The sequence below is a fragment of the Leptinotarsa decemlineata genome, unplaced genomic scaffold, assembly GCF_025532065.1.
Source record: "Leptinotarsa decemlineata unplaced genomic scaffold, Ldec_3_MD MMD2_P_RNA_scaffold_4, whole genome shotgun sequence".
Taxonomy (NCBI): domain Eukaryota; kingdom Metazoa; phylum Arthropoda; class Insecta; order Coleoptera; family Chrysomelidae; genus Leptinotarsa; species Leptinotarsa decemlineata.
This window is the reverse complement of record NW_027412531.1, coordinates 5,426,620-5,454,570: the sequence shown is the minus strand read 5'-3', so window position 1 is coordinate 5,454,570 and position 27,951 is coordinate 5,426,620. Positions and strand designations below refer to the sequence as shown.

General features: G+C 34.3%; 1 protein-coding gene across 10 annotated transcripts in view; it reads left to right on the top strand.

Annotated features, from left to right (window-relative positions):
• LOC111507475 (peptidoglycan-recognition protein SC2) overlaps nucleotides 1-27,951 on the top strand; it is a 203,167-nt gene that overhangs the window by 60,898 nt on the left and 114,318 nt on the right. For 5 of the 10 annotated variants that reach the window (XM_074186717.1, XM_074186718.1, XM_074186716.1 and 2 more), the window contains one exon: nucleotides 9-766. The exons of 3 other annotated variants lie outside the window; for them this stretch is intronic. In XM_074186717.1, coding sequence (XP_074042818.1) covers nucleotides 9-766 — 758 coding nt within the window. Of the gene's footprint in view, nucleotides 1-8; nucleotides 767-23,800; nucleotides 24,129-27,951 lie in introns of those variants that run through there. 2 more of the 10 variants (XM_074186723.1, XM_074186724.1) reach the window with 2 other exon arrangements.

Below are 27,951 nucleotides of genomic sequence, written 5' to 3'. Positions count from 1 at the left end.
TTTTGTAGCCAATTTTCAACACAGAGAAAATTCACAAGCGGAAGAGGTAGACGAGGTACATGTAAATGGATGGCAAGCAATGATAAAAACCTTTTTGTGGTTGTCGTTAGCTGTATTCCTTATAATTGCAGCAGTATTGATATTAGAATATTGCTTTCCGAATAGGCGAACTGAAAATGAAACATCATATGCTACATCTCAGAGTCCACCTTCTTCCATTAAACTTCCAAATCACCAGTTTTTTAAAAAGAGCGACTGGGGTGGTAGACCACCAAAATGGCAATTGAACATTACTGGTCCTGTGAATATGGTCATAATAAAACATCTGAGATCAAGAACCTGCGACTCTTTTCCGAGTTGTAGTAAAGTTGTAGCGACGCAACAAAGTCAAGATGCCAGAGACGGTCATCCAGATATATACTGCAGTTTTCTTATTGGCAGTGATGGTAATATCTATGAAGGAAGAGGATGGGGAGTTCAACCGCAGTACAGAAATGATACGGTCGACATCGTATATATTGGAACTTACGATATTGACAAATTAACGCCAAATATGATAGATGCTGCTAAAACTTTAATCAACGATGGAGTTAGCAGGAAATACTTGACTGAAGACTATATTATCGTCTGTCATAACCAAACTAGTCCAAACACATGGAGCCCAGGCCAAAATATTTTCAAAGAAGTAAAAACTTGGCCACACTATGACTCTGGAATTTTCTTTGAGACGACCTCAGGGAACACGGTGGCTTCAGTGAAGCATTCGGTAAGCCTGACTTCAGAAGTTCAAATAATATGTTAACTCATGTGTTTAACTCACTTGTGTTTTGTGGACTACGTTTTTAACAAGTGTTTGAGGTGACTAATTCTTCCACTAATAAATTTCGATAAAAAATTAAATTGAAGTATGACGAAATATGTATTGAACATAATTTGGAAAAACTGCCTCGGCTTGAATTATTCATTAGATGTAGGTATTGATTTTGCTTTGTATCTCTCAAGATATATGTATAAATACTTACCAATATTGAAGACTGCTTAGTAGTTATATTTCATAGAGTTACCAGTTTTCAGAAAGTATTCGTAAAATCAACAATGTATTGGGATATGCTTAATGCTTATGAATTGGGAGGCAGTAATAATTACTCAATTCAAAGAAATAATATTTATCAATGTATTTATATCTGTGCATTGATATCTGTGAGTTAAAGTTTTTTGATACTTATGAATTGATATGCAGGGATAATAATAATTTTATCCATAAAATTCATACAGGAAGGAATAGAAAATAATATCCTGAGAGTAATATGAATAGAGTACATAAGGCTAAGTGCCATCGCACTCGTTTCCTAAGTGGAAAACAAAAATAAAGAATTAGTATATTGTACAACAAGTGAGAAAAACGACATATTTCTTACGAGTGCAGATGTTTGTTGACACGAGTTTTTTCTACGGCTGCGCTGTTTTCAAATATTGAAAATTAAAATACATATATAATAATACTTGTATGTCATTAACTCATTTTTATATTTTATTTAAAATAGTAATTAACAGTTATATTCGAACAATTTTGTAAAGTTATTCCTGGTAGGTCGTTTTGTTTCAATATGTTTTCAGTAATTGAAATATTAGCTGCGGTCGAAGTTGAAGTTGATGGGGAAACGTACTGAGCTTCCACAGCATTGTTGTGTTCAGGTTCTAATGGTGCTGGAGGCTGAATGGATTCTACTATATACTTTTTGAAATTTTCATTTTGTTAGCTATGTAGTTGTCGATGAAGGATTCTGCGACATTGCTGGATTTCCAACCCTCACGGCGTTTTGAAGTTAAAAGATTTGTCCCTGCATTAACTAAAATAGTCGCAGATGACCTTCGGAAACAGTGGCCAGTATATAATTCAGGGTTCGGTAATTGCAAAAATTTTGGTAAAAGAAACGTGTTTCATTTGTATACGGTCGAAGCTTCACATATTTTTTGTAAATTTGGTAGAATTCTCCTGTGACTGTTAAATTTCTAGGATCCTTGGTTTTAGTATCTTAAAATCTTCCATGTCATCAATTTTTAATTTTCGAAGTTCATCACAACGGCATGCCCCTGTAAGGCCAATAGCTAAAGCAGCCTGAAATCAAAATCAAAAATTTCCAATTCATACCTTTATCAGCAAATACTTTCCATCAGGTGTATCTTTTAAAAATTTGTTGAATTTCTTCAGAAGTTAATGTTTTTGACTATTTTGAAGCATATTTTTCAGATTTGTGTTTTAGAAATACACATAGTTTCACGTATTTTGATATATCAACACAGTTTTCAATAATTAAGGTACTTCTCAGCATCGAGTTCTGAGAGCATATAATGTTGATGATTTCAATCTTCTCGACAACTCTTCAAAATAAACTAACAAGGTATTTTCGGAACAAGAATTTACCTTGACTTTCATTTTCCACTCCATAAAGGTTCTGTAGGCGATTTCATATTTTTCTCTTGACGTGCTCGGTAGCAAATTATTGGTGTATTTTCCAACTCTAAATCTTCGTATTTCATTGTATTCGTTATTTTATAAATCTGAACTGTTTATACTATAACAATCAACAATAAATCTATTTTTGTTGAGTAAGTTGACAGCAATAATTATGCAGTGCTTCGGTTTTGTTGTTATGGAAACGCCGACAATGGGCTACTTGGATATTGCATGCGAATCGTCGGCATTGCGTTGTCAACATGGAGAACGTGCCATATCAATCTGACATATAACAATTCACGACTGACTTGGGTTATCGTGATAACAGTGAGAAATTATTTCTCACTGCGTGAGAAATCTTTCGTTTTAACGTATGAAAGCGATGAGAGAAGTGTCACATTGTATAGCAAACGTATATTATACAACATGTACCTACCATACCTCAAAATATCTGTAGAGTTAACTTGAAAATTCATCATTTTGGTAAATATAAAGAAGATTAAACATATTTAAACAGATTCAATAATACTAAGTTCAATGTTATATATGATGGGAATGAAAACTAATTATACAAATAAATGAATAAGAGATGACTGAAAAACGTTAGAAAAAAATAACGCAAATGTATATCTGGACCAATAGGAACATAATCTATGTAGATATTAAGAGCGAATGGCGTGTATGTAAACATTTTGGGTGTGAATGTGAATATTATAAAAAATACATAAAATTGTTGAAATACAAAATGACTGGTACACACGCAATTATTTTGTATTTCGATTCCATAGGTAACATAGTTGTGCTTCATACATTATTTTAGTAAAATTCGTTCTGTTCACAAACAATATCTGAAAAATTTTGAAGTGCATCATGAGAACGATCGAGAAAATGAAATTTTATATCAATGTTCTTCATACATTGAATCTTGTATGGCTCCTATGAATGCTATCTCTATAAAGAAGAGAAGGTATAGTGAGACTCTGATGGTAAGCGAGTTCAATCTTTATATTCATTGAAAGCTTATGTAACTGTAATTTCCTTCCTTGGGCTTGGTAGCTGATTCTCAGGCTCCCTCTCCGGAATCGGAAAATATCAATGGTCATTTTTCTAAACAATATACGGCTGATTGATCCCAAAGTTTAGATGAAGTAAATATAGTTCAAAAATACCAAAAAACACGCTTTTATAGCATACGAAACTAAAAAAAGAAAACTAAATATAGTTTGAAAAACTAAAAAACACGATTTTGAAGACTATAGAACTAAAAAGTTGAAAATATTTTTCTAAAATAAGCTTAAAACAACACCGAAAGAAAAATACTAGTATCATTGTTAAAAAAGCGTGGGCGCTTTGTGCGCTCGTCGCTTGAAGTACCTTGAACGTACCTCCGCTGCAGTCCCCCCTTTTTATGTATACTGGGCACTTGGAGTCTAATTCCAAGTGCCTCCTCTCACTCCCAATCACACCGACCCTTCTGCAATTGACGCAACTGAGTCCCCGATTACCCTCACACTTTTTTCCTTCATGTTGTCCTTCGCATTTGTTGCAAGCCGGTTCCTTCCTACACACTTTCGCTGTGTGCCCATAGTGATAACACTTGTAGCACACAGCCCCACCGTTATGCTGCTCCTCCACATGTTCCCCGTGAGGTCTAGGCCAAACATACCCAGTTACATGAATCTCAGGAAGAGCACTGTATTCACTTTTAGAACTATCTTCTCCTTCCATGTATTCATTCTATATTCTTTCATTTTTCTCCATGCATCTCTTTCGTTATCTCCTTCTGTGAGATATTCTCACTCAATGCCGAGTTTTGCTTTAGCTGGGGTTGAATCAATCCCCGATCTCCATAGTCCTTCTCAACTTCAGTGAGAAGTACATATTGATTCGGAATTTGACCTTCCTTAACGTTCGCCCTTCTCTCATCCCGTAGCACGTTCCTGTACATCTGTGGTCCCTTCTCTATTTCATCTTTCAGCGCAAATTTTGGTGATGGCCTCCAAATAGCTCATACACCCCTTCGAAGTCGTTCGCTGACTATTCGTGCAGTAGGCGTCTCATCTTCCTGATCCGTTTTTACTATTATAATCTCCTCCTTCAGTGGTGTCTTCCAACCTGGCCTCGGTTTCCTCTTTCTCCATAGTTCGGTGGAGTATGTCATCTTGGTTCTACTTTTCCTTTTTTCTTTTCTACTCTTTGCCACCTTGCCAGAGACCTTGCCTAGCCAGAGTGTGTTGCCACAAGGTGGCAGAGTTGCCAGAAGGTGTAAGGTTCACCTTGATGGGTTGGTTGCCCTTGCTTGGATTTTGCCTTCGATTTTTTGTAAGTACCTCAATCTCTTCTAATGTCTATTTTATGGATAACCAATCCTCTCCTATCATTTTCTCTAATCGTATCGTTAGCGCTGCAAAACTCTCTCTCCTTCTCACATACACTAACTCTTTTCTCAATCTCTTTCACTTTGTCAATCATTTTTGCTCTCGATTCCATTGCTTCTTGAAGAATCAGATATTCATCTTTGGTGAAGAACATATCAAAAATTTTACCCTTTCCAAACCCACGGATGAATTTGTCACTTAGTGCATTATCTAATGATTTACAATGCGTTGCTGGACCGCGAAGACGAAACGCATACTCTTGGATAGTTTCCGACCCCAACTTTTTGGTTGCATGAAATGCAAAACGTTCTGCAAATACCGCATGAGTAAGTTTATAAAATGTTTCGAATAATTTCACAATGTCCTCAAACGAACTATTTTTCGGTTTTGCAGGTGGCGAGGTTTTCTAATGGCACGAATACATTTTTGGATAAACCGTTCAATAATATTGCACGTTTTCTCTCTTCATTATCGATTGAATTTGCCACGAAAAAAGACTGGATTGGACATCTGATTGCAACTTTTTTCATTGTTCTCAGAACTGAATTATATCAATTCTTCAATGATGAGCGCGCTTCATGTTAACCATTATCCCCGTCACCAACTGTGATGTACTTCACCATTTGTAACAATGATACACGGTTCTCATACATTCCATTTGATTTCGAAAACTCAACTGCACTCATATCTCCCAAGGTCCCGGCCAAGCGCATGCAAAAAAATATACACTTTTTATCTCAAACAGTTCGAGTACAGTACACTTTTAATAGTTCTCTAAAGAAATGAACTTTAAATGTTCAAGCCAGTCTCGGATATACCTATACAGTAGGTTGAATGGACTGAAGCCTATCAGAAAACAACTGCTCCCCTGGCTAATACCAAGAACGGCGTTGAATTATATCCGACTGACTAATTAGAAAGTTTTTCTTCCTTATTCAGAGGAATCCGGCAAATTTCGGATATGCAGTTGGTTAGTACCTCGTTCACTAGATGGAGTGACGTTTGGTTGTGCGCTACAATTTAGGATGATGAAATTTCGATTCTCAATTATGGAGTATCATTGACTTTAGGTCGATGATGGCCACTATCTTGCACTGATGAATGACTAATGAGCCCAAAACCGATCTGCAAGTGTTCCCATTCCAGAATTGAAGGTCGACTCTTTCAGTTGTATTGCCAATTTCATATGCAGGAAATTTCCTGTGAAGATTCCTGTAACACAGTAAAAATAAAAATCTCAAAGTGAAGAACATTATCTGGATTTAAATAAATCTTGCTCTCTTATATTAATGAAGAAATATTTTTTAAACTGAGAAACATATTCTCTCGAATTGAATTTGAATAATTATTTCAAATGGACTGAATAAACACTTATTTTAAGTAGAAAAAAAAATATTCCACCAAAATTGTGCATACATTTCAATAGAAATAATCACATTAGCTCAAGAGAAGTAAGTATGCATTCTTTAGTCTGAGCAAAATTAATCTCGAAGCCAAACTGTGGGTTTTGAAAGAATGATATGTTTACTTGGAACATTATTTAAATTTCTCCGTATGAGAAATTAATTGTTTTCCTTTGAAGAGAAGCATTTTTCATTGAAACGCTTCTATTTGTATAAATCAAATAAACTCATTTACTTCATCAAAGATGAACTTATGTTTCTGTGTATAAACTTGAATCCAAAGTATCTCATCATCTCATCTCATAAATAAATATTCAATAAGAAAACATATATAAAAAAGGGACATATTCTTGACAAATTGCAAATTAACAAATAATGAAATCGAAGCCTATAAACAACATTACAACTCAGACAAAAAAGTGAATTAATTTATTAGTACACAAATGAAGTTTTTAAAACTAGATACCATTCTGGTAAATAACATTAAAAAAATCACTATCGTCGATCAAGTTCTGCATTCTGCTTTTGTTTATCCACAATTGCCGGAACATCACTTGGATTCTGAAACGAAAGAAGAAATCAGCACATCATCCTTAGCCACTATTTCAAATATATAAAAAGGTAAAAATATGAAAACAGCAGCCACTCGATAAAGGAAAAACTGTTTTTTAAATAAAACATTGTTCAAGTGGGTTTATTCCGTTAACCAACCTAATTGTTGTTCGCACGCAAATGACAATCCTCAAAATTTTAAACTTATCTGAAGTTTTATTATTTAACATACGATTCCTAGCAAGTTAAAAGGTGCTCAAACATTATTTGATCAGAAATAAATAATAAATTCAAAAGGCGTACCTCAAATCCCTTTGAGGTGGACAGAAGTCTATACAGAAAAATTGCCTTTCAAAATAATAATTTTGGAACCGTTATAGGAATTCAAAGTGTCGTGTGAGTATTATTAGAGGATCAATGAAAAATATTGAATGTAGATTTACCAGATAAGGTTAATTATAGGTCATAATTTGGATTCATGTTTTTTGGCAAGAACCGGACATAATTGGTTTTTTTTTATTCAGGCTGAGGCCATTCTCAAAGCTATACCTTTCTATTTCATTAGATGCCTTGTTACTTAAATTTGTTAATTGATCAATGTTATTGTGTGACATCAGAATATTAGTGTCATCGGCATATAATATCATTTGATTTGCGAATTTACAGGTGTCTTCAATGTCACTCAGAAAAGCTACAAACAATAGTGGTCCCAGGATTGAACCCTGTGGAACCCCTGAATTTATTACTCTTGAATCTGACTTCACACCATTCACAACTGTCGTCTGGGTTCTGTTTGTTAAGTATGATGTTACCCATTGAAGCTCTATACAAACTGGAAGAAAGTCCTCCTGAAACAGCTACTTCCATATAAACATTGAATTACACGAAAAAAAAAAAAAAATTCTTTCGAAACAAATACGTCTATATGAACACTGAATTATACAGAAGATACTTTTCTCTACTCAGTTTCTATTCATTCACATGAATGATAACAAATTGCACTTACATGAAACACTGTCATCCTCACTGGTATACATCGATGTTTCGCCGTAAGACACTTGCCTTAAGGCTCTTCAGTACCAAATTGGATAACATTATAAAAAATACACACAATTCATTCATGAATTACGATTTTTAATGTCATGGAATAAGCTTGATCTACTTATGTCATCGATGACATCGTAACGACATTCATTCTCCTATTTGATTTAATCCCAGTTAAGAGGAATCTTATTTGAATTGAAGGGGTTATATTTTTAGGAGTGATTCATTTTTGGAATACAAACTGAGTGGAGAAAAGTATCTTCTGTTTAATTCAGTGTTCATATAAAAGTATTTGTTTCGAAAGAATTTTTTCTTTCGTGTAATTCAATGTTTATATGGAAGTAGGTGTTTCAGGATGCCTTTCTTTCAGTTTGTGTCTAAAAGTCACTTATTTGCATGATCTACATATCCATGTTACTTATTTTCAAATTGATTACTTCCTTCCTTTCTTTGGAAGATTCCCTCATCCTTTTTTTGTATCAAGATGGAGTAGTAGAAAGCCAAAAACGTGTTTTTTAGTTTTTAAACTATATTTATTTTTCATTTTTTAGTGTCGTTGTTTTAAAGTCTTTTTAAACTATATATATTTAATCTGTCAAATACAAATCCCGAGGTACAGGTGAAGCTAATAAAAGCGTGTTAAATATCCATGAACCTGCGCAAGCTTTTGTGTTGCTTTTTTGATTGCCTCAGTTTCCACAAGCATCATGAAACATTTAGAGGGTTGCATGTAATTTGAAAATACCCTCACGAAAGGAGTTCAGAATATTTGTTCTCAATGAGATAAAACAGCTTTGCCGAGTGAAATTATATTTTTCAATAGTATATTTTTAAGTACTTAATCTAGATGCAGAAAATGTCCTGTTCACTAAACTGAGAGCTCTTCTGAATAACAAAATAGAAAAAATAAAAACAACCGTCTGAATGTTATACAAACAAAAGCCTATTTTTGAAGCTTGGATACATCTGCAGCAATTTTATATACCCTATGTGGGCCATAATTATTTTATGTTTTTAAGCGATATCTGCAGGTTTATATGCCTGACCGTTTCTGCGCTGAGAACAACTTGAGCAGTATACCGCAGTAGTAGACGAAACGTAAGACATAAAAACTTGCAGACCACGGCCAAGAAAATAGCTGGGAAATATCTTTGACAGAGTTATCTCCGAACGTGAAAGTTTACACTGTTTTGCCGTATATAAGTTCGCAAATTGAGTATTTCTTATGAGCAGTGGATGATAGACTAAACTGAAAGAAGTGCTATGGTATAATTCATTACAATCGCTGATGTATTTGTAGGTTGTTCTTATATTGAAAATTAACACTAGGCACAAACATGACAATCACCGATTTTGTCATTGATCATCAAATTCTCGGAACTGATTTATTATTCAGAGTTATTATTTCCAAATATCAAAACAAGCAGCGATAATTATCATTTATAGCCAGGACTGGCTCCTCAAATAGTGAAACGATAAATGAAAATGAATCTATTGTTTTGTACAGTTTCAGTCAACCTTCACAAACATATCTTCTGAAAGTATGGTTAGACGCTTTTCAGGGATATGTTTTATTTATCCATGGCTTTATTATTGAACAAAAGATGTGGGAAACTTTCTAGGAAAGTAAGAAGAAAAATAAGCCAAATTAAAAATTTGTTATGAAGAAACATTGTAATTACCGTCGGTTAGCCGTATTTCTGGATATAATAGAATTCATTTCCTGAAAATTGGCAAATATGCGTTTCTTAACATGCTTCATCGAATGAGATTAATGGCGTTTTTCGGTTATACCGGAAGTTGGTGCCGACTTCCTTGATTCAAATATAACACCTTGTATGTTGTCACATTTTTGAATACCTGACATAACTCTAATAGGGGTTTATGTAATACATTCTATACTAAAAATTAATAGTCCGGTCAATTTAGACATTCGAAGTTACCTAAATTCCCACCAAGACGAAAATCAGTAAGATTGTTTAAAATATGATAAAAAATAAAATTTGAAAGTTTCTCATCTTTTCTCTGTATGGAAAAAAATTATTCAAGGTCAAAGGTAAAAAAAAATTAGTTTTTCGCGATTTTCAGCATAGCGGTAAATTTTATCATAAAAATATTTCTGACAAAAATTGTGGATCATAAAATTATCTACAAAAAAAATTATCAATATTTTTTTCCTACAAGTCACTCTTTTTGAGATATAACGATTCAAAAAGTTGTATAATATGCACACGTTTCCACGCCAACTATGAGGTAGTGTACTTAGCACGTTTTTTTTAACGTGGTTTTCCCAGTAAGCCTATTCCACGGGTCAGTTGTGATCCTGTTTAATTTAAAACTATTGCAAAAAAATGGATACTAGCTGAGATTGAAAAGATAAAAGCAATTTAAGTTCAAATAAAGTAGTGTAATTCAATCGTTAGAGTCGTTACTTTCAAATTCTTCTTCTGGTTTTTCTTCTTGATCTTCTTGTTCTTGTCTTGTTCTTATTCTTCTTCTTCATCTTTATCTTGAGTACATGTAAACTGCGTTAATAACGATGTATCGCATGTTGCCTCGTTGGAATCAAACGGATCCTCCAATGTTGGTGATTAAATATTAGAGCACGATCGGCCTTGACAATATGTACATGCCAGAGAACAAAACAGTACGGCTTTTTCGCAAACACAAAGCACTGCACCCCTTTCTGCAGTTGCAAAAAATTGTCTTCAGCAGTTTTTCCGGCGCAGGTGAAAGTAAAGTTTGGATTGGTTCTAATGAATTGTTGACCAACTTCAAACCCCAGTCTGTAGGGTCTAGCTGATAACCAAGCCACACTTGAACTTGGTAATATACCCGAAAATGATGTTGGTGAGCAGCAACTGAGGTTGAAAGACGACAAGATAATTGTACTTGCTTTTTACCATTGATATTTTTAAGGAAACATGCATATCTATACTTATCTAAGCAGGTAGCTTTTTAGGAGCTCCGTACATAGAAAATGCAGATGTCGTATCACAGCCAGTTATTGCGTGTAAAAAACGTACATGATTTTGACACTTTGCAAAAGAAGATACACTTTTTGATGAATATACAGGGTGTCCCTGGACTTCCTCTTTTCCTCTCGGGAATGTATAGATGGGGTCAAAATATCACCAGTACTTCATATAACTTTTTTTCCTAAAAGTCTTCGTAACCAAGTTACGGGCCCTCGAAGTTACAAAATGAAAAATGTTTTTCTTTGATAACTTTTCAAGTGAATATTCAAAATCATCCAAATTTTGGTAATTGACTAAACAAATGAATTCCGTCGATGAGCTTTCATGCAGGAGTCAGTTGTTTTGCTACAAAGTCAGGAACGGACTACCCCCGATGGTCCACACCCCAAAACTTTGAAATGACAGATATTTTTCAATATTTTTCAACAAAATTAGGTTACTTGGACAATTTTATGAATAAAAGTACTCGTGTGGAAAGTCGATCGGAGCAACGAGTCTTGATAAAAATGTAGTTTCACTCGACGACATCAAACCCGCTCGTCCACCATTATTTGAAATGAATAATTATCAAAGCAGAAATAATAATGATAACGTTAATTCAACAACATTTATAACAGGAATAATACAAAGTATGCTAAAATGAAGTCGTAAACAAAAAGTACAGTAACTATATGGAAGTTTAAGTCACAATTGTGATAGCAGATATTTTTTCAAAAGAAATATCAAGTTCTGTAGATTCGTGGTGTTTTTAAACTAACAAGCTACTCTACTATGAAATATCGAATTCATTCCATATTTTGTTTGTACATAATACGTGTGGAATAATCACGTTTCGTGTTGTTGCTTGTTGTTGTTCATTGAAATGAACCGAGACTTTTTGTGAGTATTTGTAAGACATTTTTGTTGACTGGTTGAAACTGTCATATTTTCATCAAATAAAATATCAATGTAGATGTTGCTAAAGTTCGACGACGTTGTTCTGCAGCTTTGGTATTTCTAGTGCAATCATTATAGCCATCAAATACGACAGTAACTCTGGAACCAAAATGTCGACATACTATACGTAATTATCTAAGATAACGTTGAATAGTTCTTCGCTATCCCACACAACGTGATGTAGTGAGTATCCTCCGTCAACGATGTATGTCGCATTTGTGTTGTTAATATCAAAATCTACCTTTTCGAAACAAGCGTAAATGGCAGACTTCTGTGTTTTACGCATCCCGATGTCATCAAACAAAGATAAAGGGTATGCATATTTTATATTATAAGTGTAAGTTACAATGACCGAAAGAAAAATATTTTAATGTATAGTACAACTACAGAGATGTATATACGTGGCGTACTCATGCATATTATAACGATTACAACTTTTACATTTGAATCGTTATATCTCAAAAACGGTGGCTCGTAGGAAAAAAATTGATACTTTTTCGTAGATAATTTTATGATCTACAATTTTTGTCTGAAGTATTTTTATGATAAAACTTACTGCTTTGCTGAAAATCGCGAAAAACTCATTTTTTTTAGCTTTGACCTTAAATAATTGTTTTTCCATACAGGGGAAAGATGGTGAACTTTCAAATTTTATTTTGTCTAATATTTTAATCAATCTTACTGATTTTTAGCTTGGTGGGAATTTAGGTAGGTTTACTCTTATTTTTTGGTTTAATTTGACCGGACTAGAACCGTTCTCGACTAGAAATGCGGCCTCCGATGATTCCCCCATAAAATTTAAAAGTAGAATACATAAATGAGCTATTACTGATTCATTGAAATACTCAATTTCATAGACTTGTTGAAGTAACATTACCAAAATTTAAAAAAAATTGTTTAGAATCGATGACTAATTCTGAAGATATAAAAATAGGCCAAAACTCAATTGTTTCAAATGGAATATCCTGTATTTTATGATATTTTTCAAATACCCAGGTGATTTTAAATAATTTTTATGAAACATTCCTTTTTCGAAAATCTATCGTTCACGAGATATTTCAGTTTTTTTCGAAAAATTAAAACATGCGCATGTTCAGTATAAACCTACGGGCTACAGAATCTTAATTTCGAATCGTTACAGAAAGTTTATTAGAACCATTAATTACCCGCCTTGGTTTTAATTGAAAGCAGGAGATCATATGAATAAATAATGAAATCAAAAATGTATTATAAATATTTCATAAAACAGCAAACGTTCAAAAATATTGCCTTTCCTTTTCACACAAAATATGAAAACTATTTCACAATATGTTCGAAGATATTTCCGTTAACTTTCAGGCATTCATCAACTCTCTTCATCAAATTGTTATTTAATTGTTATTTCATCGCCATACAGGGTATTGGATGCAATTTTATATTTATCGTTCATGAGTACTTCATGAGATTTTGGAGACTTTACAAATTTTCAAAATATAAATCATCAGTTTCATTTCATTAGTTCGGACTACTATTGTCTGTCTAACATTATATAATTTGATTTGAAATCCCTGAAAGAATTTGTAGAAAATTAAAAAAAGATTATCTGAAAAATAACAATTATATCAAGCAAGAAAAAACATAAATTAAAATGGAATGATACAAACAACCAACAACCAAAAATAAAAAAAATTGAAGTATTAACACAAGATGAAAATTCAAAAATCATTAACAAGAAATGAAAAATTAAAAATTAAAAGATTCCAAACCAAGTTACTTCACGACGTTTCGATTATTAGTATCCACAATCGTCTTCGGGTGATAACTGGACCTATTCCTCCGAGATCTGACTATTTATAGGTCATTCGAGTGCTTTCACCTATCCCCGCTTCCTTCTCTCCGCCTCATGGGTTTTAGCGGAAGCTAACCGTTTGACGAGAGTTGGTCGTGTTCCACATGATTACAGGTTTCCATATGTTGCGTATATCTACACTAGCTTGGCTAAATGCGTTGTTGGACAACATATATGCGGCTTCTTTTAATTTTCTCCTGAACCAGCGTTCCTCCTTGAGCTTGAGCCCACTTGATGTTATGTTGATGAGTGCAAACATGCTCTTCTATTCCTGATTTCCCCTTGCTGTGTGTGTTTCTTTATCTTGGCAATGCGAACTTTCAATGGCCTCTTAGTTTCACCGATGTATGATTCTCCGCACTCGCAGGGTATCCGGTAAGTGCAATTCTTGAAATTGCAGTCCGCGTTTGGTGGCCTGGTTTTCGTGACGCTGCTACGAATAGTGTTCCCAGATCTGAAACAGGTTCTGATGTTATACTTGGACCCAATCCTTCTCATCCTTTCCGACAATCCTCAGATGTAGGGGAGTACAAGTACTGGTTGTGGCGGCTTCTCTTACTTGTGGAGCTTTTGCTATCTTGTAGGTAAAGCCTGGTCCACCATCAATTTGGAGTAACCATTCCGTGGAAGGTAATTTTTCATGATGCCTAGTTTCTTTTGGATTCCTGGTTCAGATACTGTCCTGAGTAGGTTTTCGTTATACAGATGTTTTCCATTTAGTGTCGATCCTCTTCACCAATACGTCTAAGAATGGAAACTCGTTGTGGACTTCCTTCTCCATTGTGAAATTGATGGAAGGAGTTACGTTGTTGATGTGCTTCAGGAAGCTGTCTAGTTCTGCATTTCCATAGTTCTATCTCTGTTTCCTGTTGCATACCAGTGTTTGTCGTCATTTTAAGCATAGCAATCTCTATTATTTTGTATATATAGTAATATATTTGAAATGTATATGCAGAGAAATGTCAATATACCCTTTTGTTTAAATACTTCTCGGCATGAGTCAAAGGGTTCCATATTATAAATAATTCTTGATATGCGTTTTTGGAGAACGAAGACTCTTGACAATTCAGTTGCAAGGCCTCAATTGATTAGCTTGAATGATGATGTCGATTAGACTACGGAGTAATATACTTTCAGGAGAGACGATTCATGAAGAGATTTTTTTAGTGTTAGGAAGGCACAGCAACTTTTTTTCAGTTTGTTACATGTATTATCTATTTGTTCGATCTTCGTTATGTATGTTATTATCGAGATATTTGTCTAAGAATTTTGTTGAGCTTGATATTTCATGTTGATTGTTATTTATATTCAGATTGACTAGGTTTGGTTTATTACTGCGTGCACTGTTGAATTGAATGAGTATAGTTTTTTGTAGGTTCACCATAATATGGTTTCTCGTATTCTTGTACACCATTCATAGAATTGGTTCACTACTGAGGTCACTTTCACAGTACTCAGCGCGAAGCTCGTAACTATTATTGTCGTATCGTGTACATTTCCGAATGTACCTGCCCAGACACTCATTTTCTCAGGAATCTGAATTTGACCTACTCGAAAAATATATCGGATTATGTCTAACCAATATCGCACAATTTGACTGTGGATATTTCCGTTTGAGAAAAAGTGCATTCGTCACTGAAACGAGTACTTTCGATGTGCAATGCTTCTGCAAGGATCATCTTCATTTAATTCATCTAGATCTTCAGTTCATAAGGGTGAAGCTGGTTGTTGAGACGTCATTCTCATGAGCAACTGTAGTCGAGGACCGCACGGAGCTATTCACTACAGAAGTAACGATTTCTATTTCTTGTCTGAGATACATTTTCCCAGTTCCTCTAGCTCTAGCTACACTTTCAGTTATTTGAAAATTTTCAACCGATTCCTTGAGATGTTTTCGAAAGATCGGATTGCCAGGAAATTTTGCATGTTGAACAACCTTTCTGTCTCGCAAAAATTACGACCGGTGTCAGCATAAAACGAAATTGCTTCCTCTGAACGAAATGAAATAAAGCTAATCCTCATTATCAATAGATATAGTTTAATCTATATACAATTCATTTCCGTGAAAAATTCCTCCCTCTTAAACATTTCAAACTAACTTTGAAGTTGTCTCAATGCCCTTTTTGTTGCAAAGTTACGAATTATCAATACATTGATGAATGTAGCGTTACTACGTGGTAGAAGGTCATCATGAAAAATGGTAAATCAAACTTCCTGTTTTTATTTCACTTGTATTTGTAACTAAAGTTACTGTAGTTTCGTACTGTTAGAACAATTTTCAAACTATAAGTACTAAAATTCTATAACAGTAGGCACTAAATTCTCAGAAATATTATTGTATTGAAACGAAAACATTGTTGTTCGGTTGTGATTTTATATACAACGTATTTCATTCATTGAGAAACTTCCTGAAAATTTAGTGTCTACTATTTTGGAATTATAGTTTATTACAATAAACTGACTGGTTACAAATATAAGTGGTATGAAAACATAGGAACTTTTGTTTTTCATTTTTTATTTCAGATTATCATTTTTCCTAGTCTCCAACTCATATACCAATATCTCCACAACCGGTCATCCAAATTCAAAACAGTGAAGTAACTCTCGAGCAGAGGATCGCAAGACTCCCCTTTCTATTGAAAAATAGGTTGATGTCGCCTTGGTTGGGCGAGTGATGCCACGCTATGGACATTCTCAAAATAATACTAAAAATTATTTTTTTCCATACAATTTTTGTCCAACTTTGTGATCTTGCCCCGTTCATCAGTCAAGAGGGAGGGGGTTACATATATCTGCACTGTATTACGAAATCAAATTCTGTATAGTTTCATAGTAGTATTTCCGTGAATAAAGGTGTGTTATGTAGACTAGTGCCCCTCCCTTTCCCCATGGGTTGAGCTACCTTTCGGGCGCGTCCCAAGGTGGCGGATAGGGGAACGGCCAGAAGACTGGAGGCCATATCCGGGAAGCCAATGTGGCCTTACGGATGGGGTCGCCGGATTCCTAGTCAGTGGCAGAAATAAATAGGGTGAGGGGAAGTAAAACTCCCCAAAAGCCTTTGCGTAACATGCCACCGTGGACCTACACAAGCTGAGGTGTAAGGAATCGTGCCGACAGCTGAATGGCCGCAGGATGATATGCAGTCACGAAAGATCATATTGGTGAATTGGGCGAAACCTTATTGTAATCAGCCTACCTCTAGTAATACAGGGCTCTGCCAGAGGTGACCAACTCTTCCCTTGCTACTCGTGGGAACATACATGAATGAAACAACACAAAAACAGAAACAACAAAAACAAAAATCAATCCTGAGGCTGAACAGAAGTGCTTTCCTCAATCTAAGGCTGGGATGGGGATGAACATAAATGTCAACCCTAATCTACCGCTTGGAATGAGGCTGGACCTAGCAGATCACCTCCAACAGCAAGGGCACTTCCTGCGGCGGCCGCCAAGAGCTCCGCCTTGAATAACGTCAAGTAACCGGCTGCCCCTGTAGGAAAGCTTCCTCACTTGTGCACCTCCACGGAGGGAACCCCAAAAAGGTCGAAGAAGCCGCGCAACGACAGTAATATCGCTGCACCTTCCAAAACCTCCGCGGAGGCCACCGTAAGACACCTCAAGGTTGCCAAAGAGAGTGTGTGTTTGGCGAGTCTTGACCTACACCTGCCAATATAAAGGAGGTGTCTCCTAATGACCTGTTCACCTTCCTGGAAAGGACAGGATGGACGATGACCTAGGAGGACAACTCCTCGGGAGGATGTACAATGGGTCACATGTGGCCTAAATGCTGTGAGTTCACACTCACCCTCCCTACTCTACAGATACAGCGACCGTCCTGGCTCCGCACGAGGGCAATAATGATTCATCCACCGGAAATTTAAGGCACGGTGATGAAAGGGTAACTTTATTTTATGAACACTACTTTTTTTCCGCGCGGCTGACGCCCCAGTTGGAATATTTCCAAATCTTTTCTCAATGCACATCTACAACATAAAACGAAACTACATACAACATTTCAGTATCCTGAAATATAGCGGTATGAAGAAACAGTGATGAAAAGTTAACTTAATTTTATGAAAGCGCATTTTTTTTGCGGCTGGCGTGCCAGTTAGAATATTCAGAAGTTCTTTCTTATTGCACATCTAGAACATGAAATTAACGTACATACAAAATTCCAGCTTCCAGTACGGAGAAACAGAAATGAATGGGTGAGTGTTGAGTGAGTGACTTTCGCATTTATGTATGTAAGTATGATATTCTTTAAATTGAAGGGGTTATATTTTTAGGAGTAATTAATTTTTGGAAAAGAGAGTTTTTGGCTTTCTACTACTCATCTCGTTACAAAAAAAGATAAGGGAATCTTCCAAAGAAAGGTAGGAAGTAATCAATTTGGAAATGAGTAACTCTATACATGGATATGTAGATCATGCAAAGAAGTTACTTTCAGGTACAAACTTTCATATGAACATTGAATTACACGAAACAAAAAACTTCTTCCGAAACAAATACTTCTATATGAACACTGAATTATACAGAAGATACTTTTCTTTACTCAGTTTCTATTTCAAACATTCGTTGTGGAATAAAATCAGATATTATTCATATGAGTTATACTTTGAATGAATGGTAACAAATTGCACTGAGGATGACAGAACACTGTCATCCTCACTGGTATACACTGATGTTTCACCTCAAGACACTTGCCCTAAGGCTCTTCAGTACCAAACTGGATAACATTATAGAAAAAACACACAAATACAAATGTACACAAATACAAACATCGGTACGATGTTTAAAATTTCAATTAGCTTTTACCTGTCCTGAAACAATTTTGTGTATTTTCTATAATGTTATCCAGTTTGGTACTGAAGAGCCTTAGGGCAAGTATCTTACGGCAAAAATCGATGTATACCAGTGAGGATGACAGTGTTCCATGTAAGTGCAATTCGTTACCATTCATTTAAAGTAGAACCCATGTGAATGATATCTGATTTTATAACTGAGTAAAGGAAAGTATCTTCTGTATAATTCAGTGTTCATATAGAAGTATTTGTTTCGAAAGAATTGTTTTCTTTCGTGTAATTCAATGTTCATATGAAAGTAGCTGTTTCAGGAGGACTTTCTTTCAGTTTGTGTCTGAAAGTTACTTCTTTGCATGATCTACACATCCACGTATGGAGTTACTTATTTTCAAATTGATAACTTCCTTCCTTTCTTTGGGAAATCCACTCCTCTTTTTTGTATCGAGATGGAGTAGTGGAAAGCCAAAAACTTTCCCAAAAATGATATTCTCGTTTATTCAGTTTCGCGAACCATTCTTGTGGGATGGTGGAAGGAAAATGTAACTTCAAGTAAAAATAGAACATGTAGAACTGAAGTCATTAGTCAATGAGAGGTCTATGATCTCCACAAGCTAAACGTACAAGCAGTTTTTTTCTGATTGGTATTTTCGAATTTGTGCAAAACTTTTCGAAGAGTAAAATAACTTCGGTCAAGAGGAAGGTCGGTTTTTACAGATTTGCTTTGGCGATATTTAACATTTTTGTTCTGTGAGAGAAAACCTGATTGTGACCTTCGGGGTATAGAGTGGTGGGTAACAAAACCAGAAATACACAAGCATGTACTGCGTACTCGGTTTCTCAAGAGAACGATAACTCTTTGATCAATTCGTTACGATGTTTGAAATTTCAATAAGTTTTTACCTGTCCTTATGTAAAAATTATTAGTTATTGAGTAGGTTTAAGGTCGATGACAAAAATTGTTATTATGAAAAGTACAAAGTGGAATTAGTTTATTATATGTCCATTAATTGAGCTGGTAACATTTTCTTTTATGATGTTTGAAAATTCCAATTAGTTTTCAGCTAAACGCAGGTGAAATGAAATAATCATCACGTAGGTAGTATATACGGAAGCGTAGAAGGGCCAAAGATTATTTGTTTATTTGATCCACCATAATTTCGACTTCACGTAATATCGACTTTTATCTCGTTATTTCGACTTTTATCTCTTAATTTCGACTTTTATCTCGTAATTTCGACTTTTATTTCATAATTTCGAATTTTATCTCGAAATTTGGACACTCTTTTCAAATCATTTCGACAGTACTCCAATCTTCTCATAGTGGTATATTTTTTACGAAGAAACATAGAAACTGATTTTATTGAATATTCGAAGCCTACTCATTTTTTGATTGAACCTTCGGAAACCATTCTGCTCCAGTTAGTTTTTTGGGTCATTAGTTCTCTACGATTTTTCGAAACGAGGAGAGAAAACCCAAAATATCTAAGAAATGAACATTGTATCTCTTCGACCATTGCAAACTGTGTTTCTACATAACGTTTGAGATATGAATGTGTAGAGTATTCTTTCAAAATGTTAATAAATTTCTACTAGTGAAAAACTGAATCTTAGATAAGTTTTTATAACGAAGTAAGGATACTACTGATCAGATTGATTTACTATGATGAGAAACTAATATTTTGGCCAAAGTCGATTTTCTCCTACTCGTACGAAAAGCATTTACTTTTTCAAAAAGGTACTGAATAATATCAATGCATAATTATCAATCTAAAAGTTATTCAAATAACATAATTAATTCACTTCTCAGGTTAATGTATAAATCAATTGTGGCATAAGGATCTAGGGACCTTGTGTAATTATTTTTTTTCATAAAAATTGAACATAATTTCCAAAAATCTTCATCACAGGCTGTCCGGGGATATGTACACTCCGACGAAAAATGTTTAAAAGCGAATGATGGAATATTGATGAGGTGATCAGTAACTCCATATAGGGAAGGCATCGCATACAATATAATCGTTCTCCCTGCTGGAGCAATATCATTTCTTGTTTTCCGTATTCTATGAATACTCCATTCAAACCATACTTGATCAAGATCACTCTGAAATGAAAATTATAATTGAAATTTCATTAACAACAACTCATCTCTTACTTGTACTAATGGTATGAAACAGCATTGAACTAGAGACTTTTCCGAAAATGATGCATCAAATAAATTGTCTTCTATTAGGGTTTGAAATGAATTAATCCAGTATTGTGCATTATGTTTACGTGATATAGACCACCAAGATTCTATCCTTTGATTATGCATGCTTTTTCCATACAAAAAACATGGTCGATTTGTTAATTCATTTTCAGTGCCCATATCGGTTCGTAAAGTTCTGGGACATCCTCTTTTTAAGAAATATCCTCCAATTTCCTTCAAAATTACAAATTTTTTCAAGTGTGAAGATGAGAAATGATAAATAGTGTGGTGAAATTTAATGAAATATCATTGACATGAGCATCTTCAAAAATGTGCATTCAACTGAAATATTTGTTCTTGTTTCAACATCAGTTTGAAATGATTATTGTTGAAATTATTGATTGATTCTGAGTTAATGATTTTTTCTAACCTTGAGGTTGATCTCACTTTCAACCACATATTTCCATTAAAATTTCAATCGCACAACAATTTCACGAACCTCCTGTTAACATCACCTCGTAGTGGATTATAATGCACTCAAGGAACCATATTTCTAATTTTGAGTCAAAATTATGACTTTCAAGTCGAAAGTCGAAACTACGAGATAAAAGTTGAAATTACGAGATAAAAGTCAAAATTACAAGAAAAAAGTCGAAATTGCGAGATAAAAGTCGAAATTACCTGATAAAAGTCGAAATTACGAGGTAAAAGTCGAAATTACGAGATAAAAGTCGAAATTACGAAATAAAAGTGGATATTACCTTATAAAAGTCGAAATTTCGACTTTTAATTCGAAATTATGGTAGATCAAATAAACAAATTATCTTTGGCCCTTCTACGCTTCCGTAGGTATAAGATTATATAATGCAAATTGATATTATATAAAGCACAAATAACTAGAATTGTATTGGTATAAAGACGCTTGAGAAAACTATTTTATAGTGAAACAAGTGTTGCGATTTTGTAAACCACATATTTCCATTGAAATTTCAATCACACAACAATTTCACGAACCTCCTGTTAACATCACCTCGTAGTAGATTATAATGCACTCAAGGAACCATATTTCTAATTTTGAGTAAAAATTATGACTTTCAAGTCGAAATTACGAAATGAAAGTCGAAATTACGAAATGAAAGTCGAAATTACGAGATAAAAGTTGAAAATACGAGATACAAGTCAAAATTACAAGAAAAAAGTCGAAATTACGAGATAAAAGTCGAAATTACCTGATAAAAGTCGAAATTACGACATAAAACTCGAAATAACCTGATAAAAGTCGAAATTACGAGATAAAAGTCGAAATTACGAGATAAAAGTCGAAATTACGGGATAAAAGTCGAAATTACGAGATAAAAGTCGAAATTACAAAATAAAAGTGGAAATTACGTTATAAAAGTCGAAATTTCGACTCAAAAGTCGAAATCTCGACTTTTAATTCGAAATTATGGTGGATCAAATAAACAAATAATCTTTGGCCCTTCTACGCTTCCGTAGGTATCTGTTTTTTCTGTTTTTCCGTTAACCAGCTGTCGCACCCCTACGAACGACAACCCTCAGAAGTCCAAAGTTGTGCGAGCTAAGGATTAACGAGGTCTTACCTTTTAACGTGTGATTCCTAATACGGGTTGGACGATAGCAAGTGAAGATCGATCGTTCAGACTGGGGCTTGAACCACCGACCAACACGGCAGTCAATTCGAGTGAATGAACAAATCACCCACGCCGAACAGCTTGGCTACCGACCGACCAATAAGATTATATAATGCAAATTGATATCATATAAAGCACAAATAACTAGAATTGTATTGGTATAAAAACGCTTGTGAAAACTATTGTATAGCGAAAAAAGTGTTGCGATTTTGTAAACTGTCCAGTGAAAATTTCTCAATGACGTGTTATTTCAAAATAATACATCACTTCCTTCAGACAAGTTCTACAAGCTGTTAAAATAGATGCCTCAATTTAAGACTCTGAGTGAATATTTCAAAAATAGTATCGACTTTGATAAATATATAGTTTAATGTCAATTAAGAAAATGATATTGTACTACGTGTACTAAATTTTCAAACTTCAAATTGCCGTACTCTCTGAAAACATACAGTGCATTTCTTTAATGTCCCCCCCCTTTCATTTTTTGAACAGGTCAACTCAGAAAATTAAAATTTGGGATAGTGAAATTAATGCATGAATACTTCATTTTGAAGTGAAATTGACAGATGAAACTGTCAAAATGGCGACTGGGCGCCATCTGAGCGAAAAAGGGGTCTTGTGACACATTTTTTGAAGCTCCTGATGAATGCTTCACAACCCTGGAATATAATGTGAATATCTTGACCTACTACAAAATAGCGGAACTTTTAATAATTGCCTGTATAATACATAACTAGATAATATAAGGTAATAAGCTTGAGGTCAGTTCAGAAGATGCTCGAAATGGTTTCCTTGACCTTCTTGACATGTGAACAGCCTATCCGATATTTCACGCCGAACATTTTCGAACACATTAACGTCAATATCTCCACAAATATTTTTTATTCTCTGCCGTGTATCCAATATTGAAGCAGGTTCAATTTCGTACACCTTTTGCTTCAAATAGTCCAAAGGTGTCAAATCTGGCGAGCTGGCTGGCCATTCTGTAGGACATCGACGGCCAATCCAACGACCGGAAAACGTTAGGATTGGTGTCACTCCAATTTTTTATAAACGAAAAATAACCTAACAAACATTATCGGGTTGTTGAAATTGACATATGGCAGATATAAAGAAATATTTTTGGAAATATCGATATTAATGTATTTGTCTTCAGGTAATTATTACATGTTCCGTCATTTTTTAGTAGGTTAGGATATTTGACTTCATATTCGAGGTTTTCCAGATGGTGTCCAGTCGCCATTTCGAAAGTTACGTCTGTCAATTTCACTTCAAAATGAAGTATTCATGCATTAATTTCATTATCCCAAATTTCAATTATGTGAGTTGACCCGTTCAAAAAATAAAAGGGAGGGACATTAAAGAAATGCACTGTATACTTATACCTTATTGAGGATCACCCTGTATTTGTTTTACGAAATAATGTACAAGTTAAAGAATTGAGCAAGTTCTACGGTAATATGAGTGTAAGGTCATTTTCAATGTGAATTCACTATGTTATAAAAACAAGGATCATAAAATATCTTTAAAACTGACCTGGAAATATCAATTATCAAAATGTTTTATTTTTGCTTATGGAAGAGTTCGTTAAAATTCATGAGTAGTATGTTTATTTGCACTCACGATATCAGTAGTATTTGACGTAAAAGGAATATACCCAGTAAAATTTTTCAACGGGCCTCAATACCGAGTTTTGAAATAAGTGTTCGAGGGATTGCCTCTGAAATTAAAGAACTCAATCCATTTCTAAAGATGACAGTTGATAAATTCAAGTGTAATGAGTGTTCGGAAGACTGTAAACATTTGAAGTCGTTGTATTTATTGAGTTCTCAGTTGGATGAGTTCAATAAACTGCTTTCTCATCAGAAGAAATCCATCGAAGAACAACAGGTTTCTATAAAACTTTTGTTGGGTATGTACAAATCCCATATTTACCATTATACAGTGCATTTCTTTAATGCCCCCCCCCTTGTAAAGGGGGTTCTTGCGACACATCATTTTGAATCTCCTGACGAATACTTCACAACCCTAGAATATGAAGTCAATATCTTCACCTACTACAAAATGGCGGATCATTTGATAATTGCCTGAATACATTGACATTTAACTACTTAATATGAAGCAATAAGCTTGAGGTCAGTTCAGAAGATGCTCGAAATGGTTGTCTTGAACATATGAACAGCCTATCCGATATTTCACGCCGTACATTTTCGAACACAGTAATGTCAATATCTGTACAAATATTTATTATTCTCTGCTGTATATTCAATATTGAAGCAGGTTCAGTTTCGTACACCTTTTTCTTCAAATAGCTCCATAAAAAAGTCCAAAGGTGTCAAATCTGGCTAGCGGGCTGGCCATTCTGTAGGACCTCGACGACCAGTCCAACGATCGGGAAAAGTAGTATCCAAATAGTTTCTTACTTTTCTGAAGTAATGTGGTGGTGTTGAAATACAATATCCATATAGCATTTATCAGGATTCGCTTCGACGATTTCAGTGATGAGAGGATCAACAGTAGTTTCCAGCATATCCAAATACAGTTCCCTTGTTAAATTTTGATCAATAAATAGAGGTCCTACAATTTGGTTTCCCAATATTCCTGCTCAAACGTTGATTTTTTCTGGATATTGGAAAAACCGAAAACTAAATGAGAATATTCTAATAGAACAATTATGTTCATTGTCGTACTGACATTTTTTGTCGTTTGTATAAATAAAAAATATCTCAACAAACTTCATCGGGTTGTTGGAATTGCCATATGGCGGATGAAAAAGAATATTTATAGAAATTTCGCTATTAATGTGTTTGTCGTCAAGAAATTATCAAATGTTCCGCCATTTTGTAGTAGGTGAATATATTGAAGATTCTAGGGTTGTGAATTATCCGTCAGGGATGTGTCACAAGACCCCCCTGTCCATTTAATTTTTTCCCAGATGGCGCCCAGTCGCCATCTTGAAAGTTGTATCTGTCAATTTTACTTCAAAATAAAGTATTCATGTATTTATTTTTTGAGTTGACCCGTTCAAAAAATAAAAGGGGGTGACATTAAAGAAATACACTGTATATATGTATATATTATGTATATATGTATATATTTATATATCTCTCAAATAATATTTCATTTTTGGGTATTACAACCAACGATTGATTGTACAGTATGGTCAAAAATATTGAGCAGAAATTGAAAGGATATGTTTTTAAGAAAGATTAATTTTTGAGAAAGAAAAGTTTTGACCTGAAAATTACTTCTTCGCACGATCTACACATCTTTATATGGAGTTGATTTTTGAAACTGATTGTTTTCTTTCTTTCTTTGGAATATTCCCGCATTTTTATATCAAGATGGAGAAATATTGAGCAGAACTTGTGATAACAAAACTCTATTTGAAAATGATACACATTTTTTAGAAAACCAATGTTCCACATTCTCCTCTGGCTGACACCATGACCGACATTGAATATGTTTCTGTTGTGGAAATGAGTGGACATAGTCATCTGGGTTTGGCAGGGAAACTATGAGTTGCAAAATTAGATAAACTTTAACTATTCTCATAATTTGATCAGTACATCTGATTGAATTCAAATAGGATAGTCAGAAGATTTATTGGACATAGCAGTCAAAAAATTGGCAAATCTTATACATGTATTTTGGGCTTTTGGCCCATCATCAGTATGGTGCAGCCAAATGCAAAGATAGGCAACACTTGGCTGCATCATACTGATGATGAATATATATATATATATATATATATATATATATATATATATATATATATATATATATATATATATATATATATATGCGAGCGCTTTCGACAGCTGGTCGTACTGTCATTTTCTAGGTACTCCTCAAACTGAACTTGTCATCCTGTCGTCTGCCTCTTTATACGGTCAGAACGTCTCAACTCAGGTATTTCAGGTACTTTAGGTATATATATATATATATATATATATATATATATATATATATATATATAGTAGGTAGTAGAGAGTATATGGACTACTCTATCTCTGAACACGTAACGAATACCATTTTACCATTATAGTAAGAAGAGAGTTGAGCAAGGTCAACAAACTTCTGAACACGTAACAGCACACCTTGATAATGACAAATGAGATTTTGTCGAAACGTCGGTGAAATTAGAGATAATATCACATACACGGATCAAATACCCGGAAAAACCAGTTCAGCATATTCCTATCCGTGAAAACTTCAGATTTCATATATATTTAGGTATATATATATATATATATATATATATATATATATATATATATATATATAGATATATATATATATACAGTGTGACCCATCTAAGATGGAAGCACCCTTATATAACTTACTTTTTTTAACCGATGGGAATGATTTTTTTTTGTTAGGTAGATATTCAAAAAGTCTATTAGGACACCAAATATCATGAATAAATCTCAATTTCCAGGGCCAACTAATCTTATTTTTCAAGGTCAAAAATCACACCACTGGATCTGTGACATTTTCAAATGGGTAACATGTAAATTACGTTGAAATGCGTCAATCAATAAAAAAGTTATGAAGGAATGAAATTTGAAAAATATGCCGTTTAATCAACCCACCAATTCATGTTCAGGAATTTTATGAAAATTCTGTATACTCCACTGGATTCAGGATGTCTTGAAATATTACTGATCACAGTTTCATCGAAATCTGTTCGGTAATAAAAAAGTTATAAAGGAATAAAATTTGAAAAATATGTTGTTCAATGGAATTTTGCCTATTGAGCATCGTTAGTACCGGGCAGGCGGTCCTCGATTGAAGACAATATGTGAAAAACTAAGAAAAGTACTTGATAAAAATAACTACGTAAACGCAAGCGAAACAAGTGGAACCACCTATTGGTGTGACACCCAAGTCAACTTGCCAAGTTTTTATGTCACTGTTGGTGGTTTGACCAATTAACCGACTGAAGAGAACTTCACCTGCAACCTTGATAGTCTGAAACATCGAAGAAAGGTTGGAGATTTGCCTCTCTTCTATAAATACTTTCTTCTATAGATACTGTTTCTGTTGTGGATTTTATTCGTTTTGTTATTTGTATTGCGAACTGGAAAATGAGATGCTCTTCTCCTCGCCAACTCTCATGTGAATAGACCCAGATGGTAGAAATTGGCCAGAGTAAAGGGTGAATATTTTTATGATTCCGAAGGACTCACTTTGAGCAATTGACAATATCACTAAATCAATAGATTTATGTACAAAAAACTAATCATAAGGATTATTATCCGAGCAATCCACATGACATACTTACTTAAATAATGAAATTTTATTCATTTCGTTATTGTATTGCGGACTGGGAAATGAGATGCTCCTCGCCAACTCTCATGTGAATGGACGTAGAGGGTAGAATTTGGCCAGAGTGAAGGGTGTATATTTTTATGATCAGATAATGAATCTGATCAACCGAATAACGCACCTTGCCATCCAATAAATTATCACTTGATGTTTGAAGGTAGTTGACAATGTTTCTTGGTACATTTCATTAGTTCGGACTTCTATTGTCTAATATGATACAAATTGATTTGAAATCCCTGAAAGGATCCATTAAAAATCAAAAAGATTTGCTGAAAAATAACAATTTTATCAAGCAAATAAACTAAGAAAATTATCGATGTGAAATTTTAATTTTTAAACAGGTAGGCTGATGGATTTAAAGCGTTGCTAGGAAACCAATCAATAGAAAATCAAATATCTGTCAA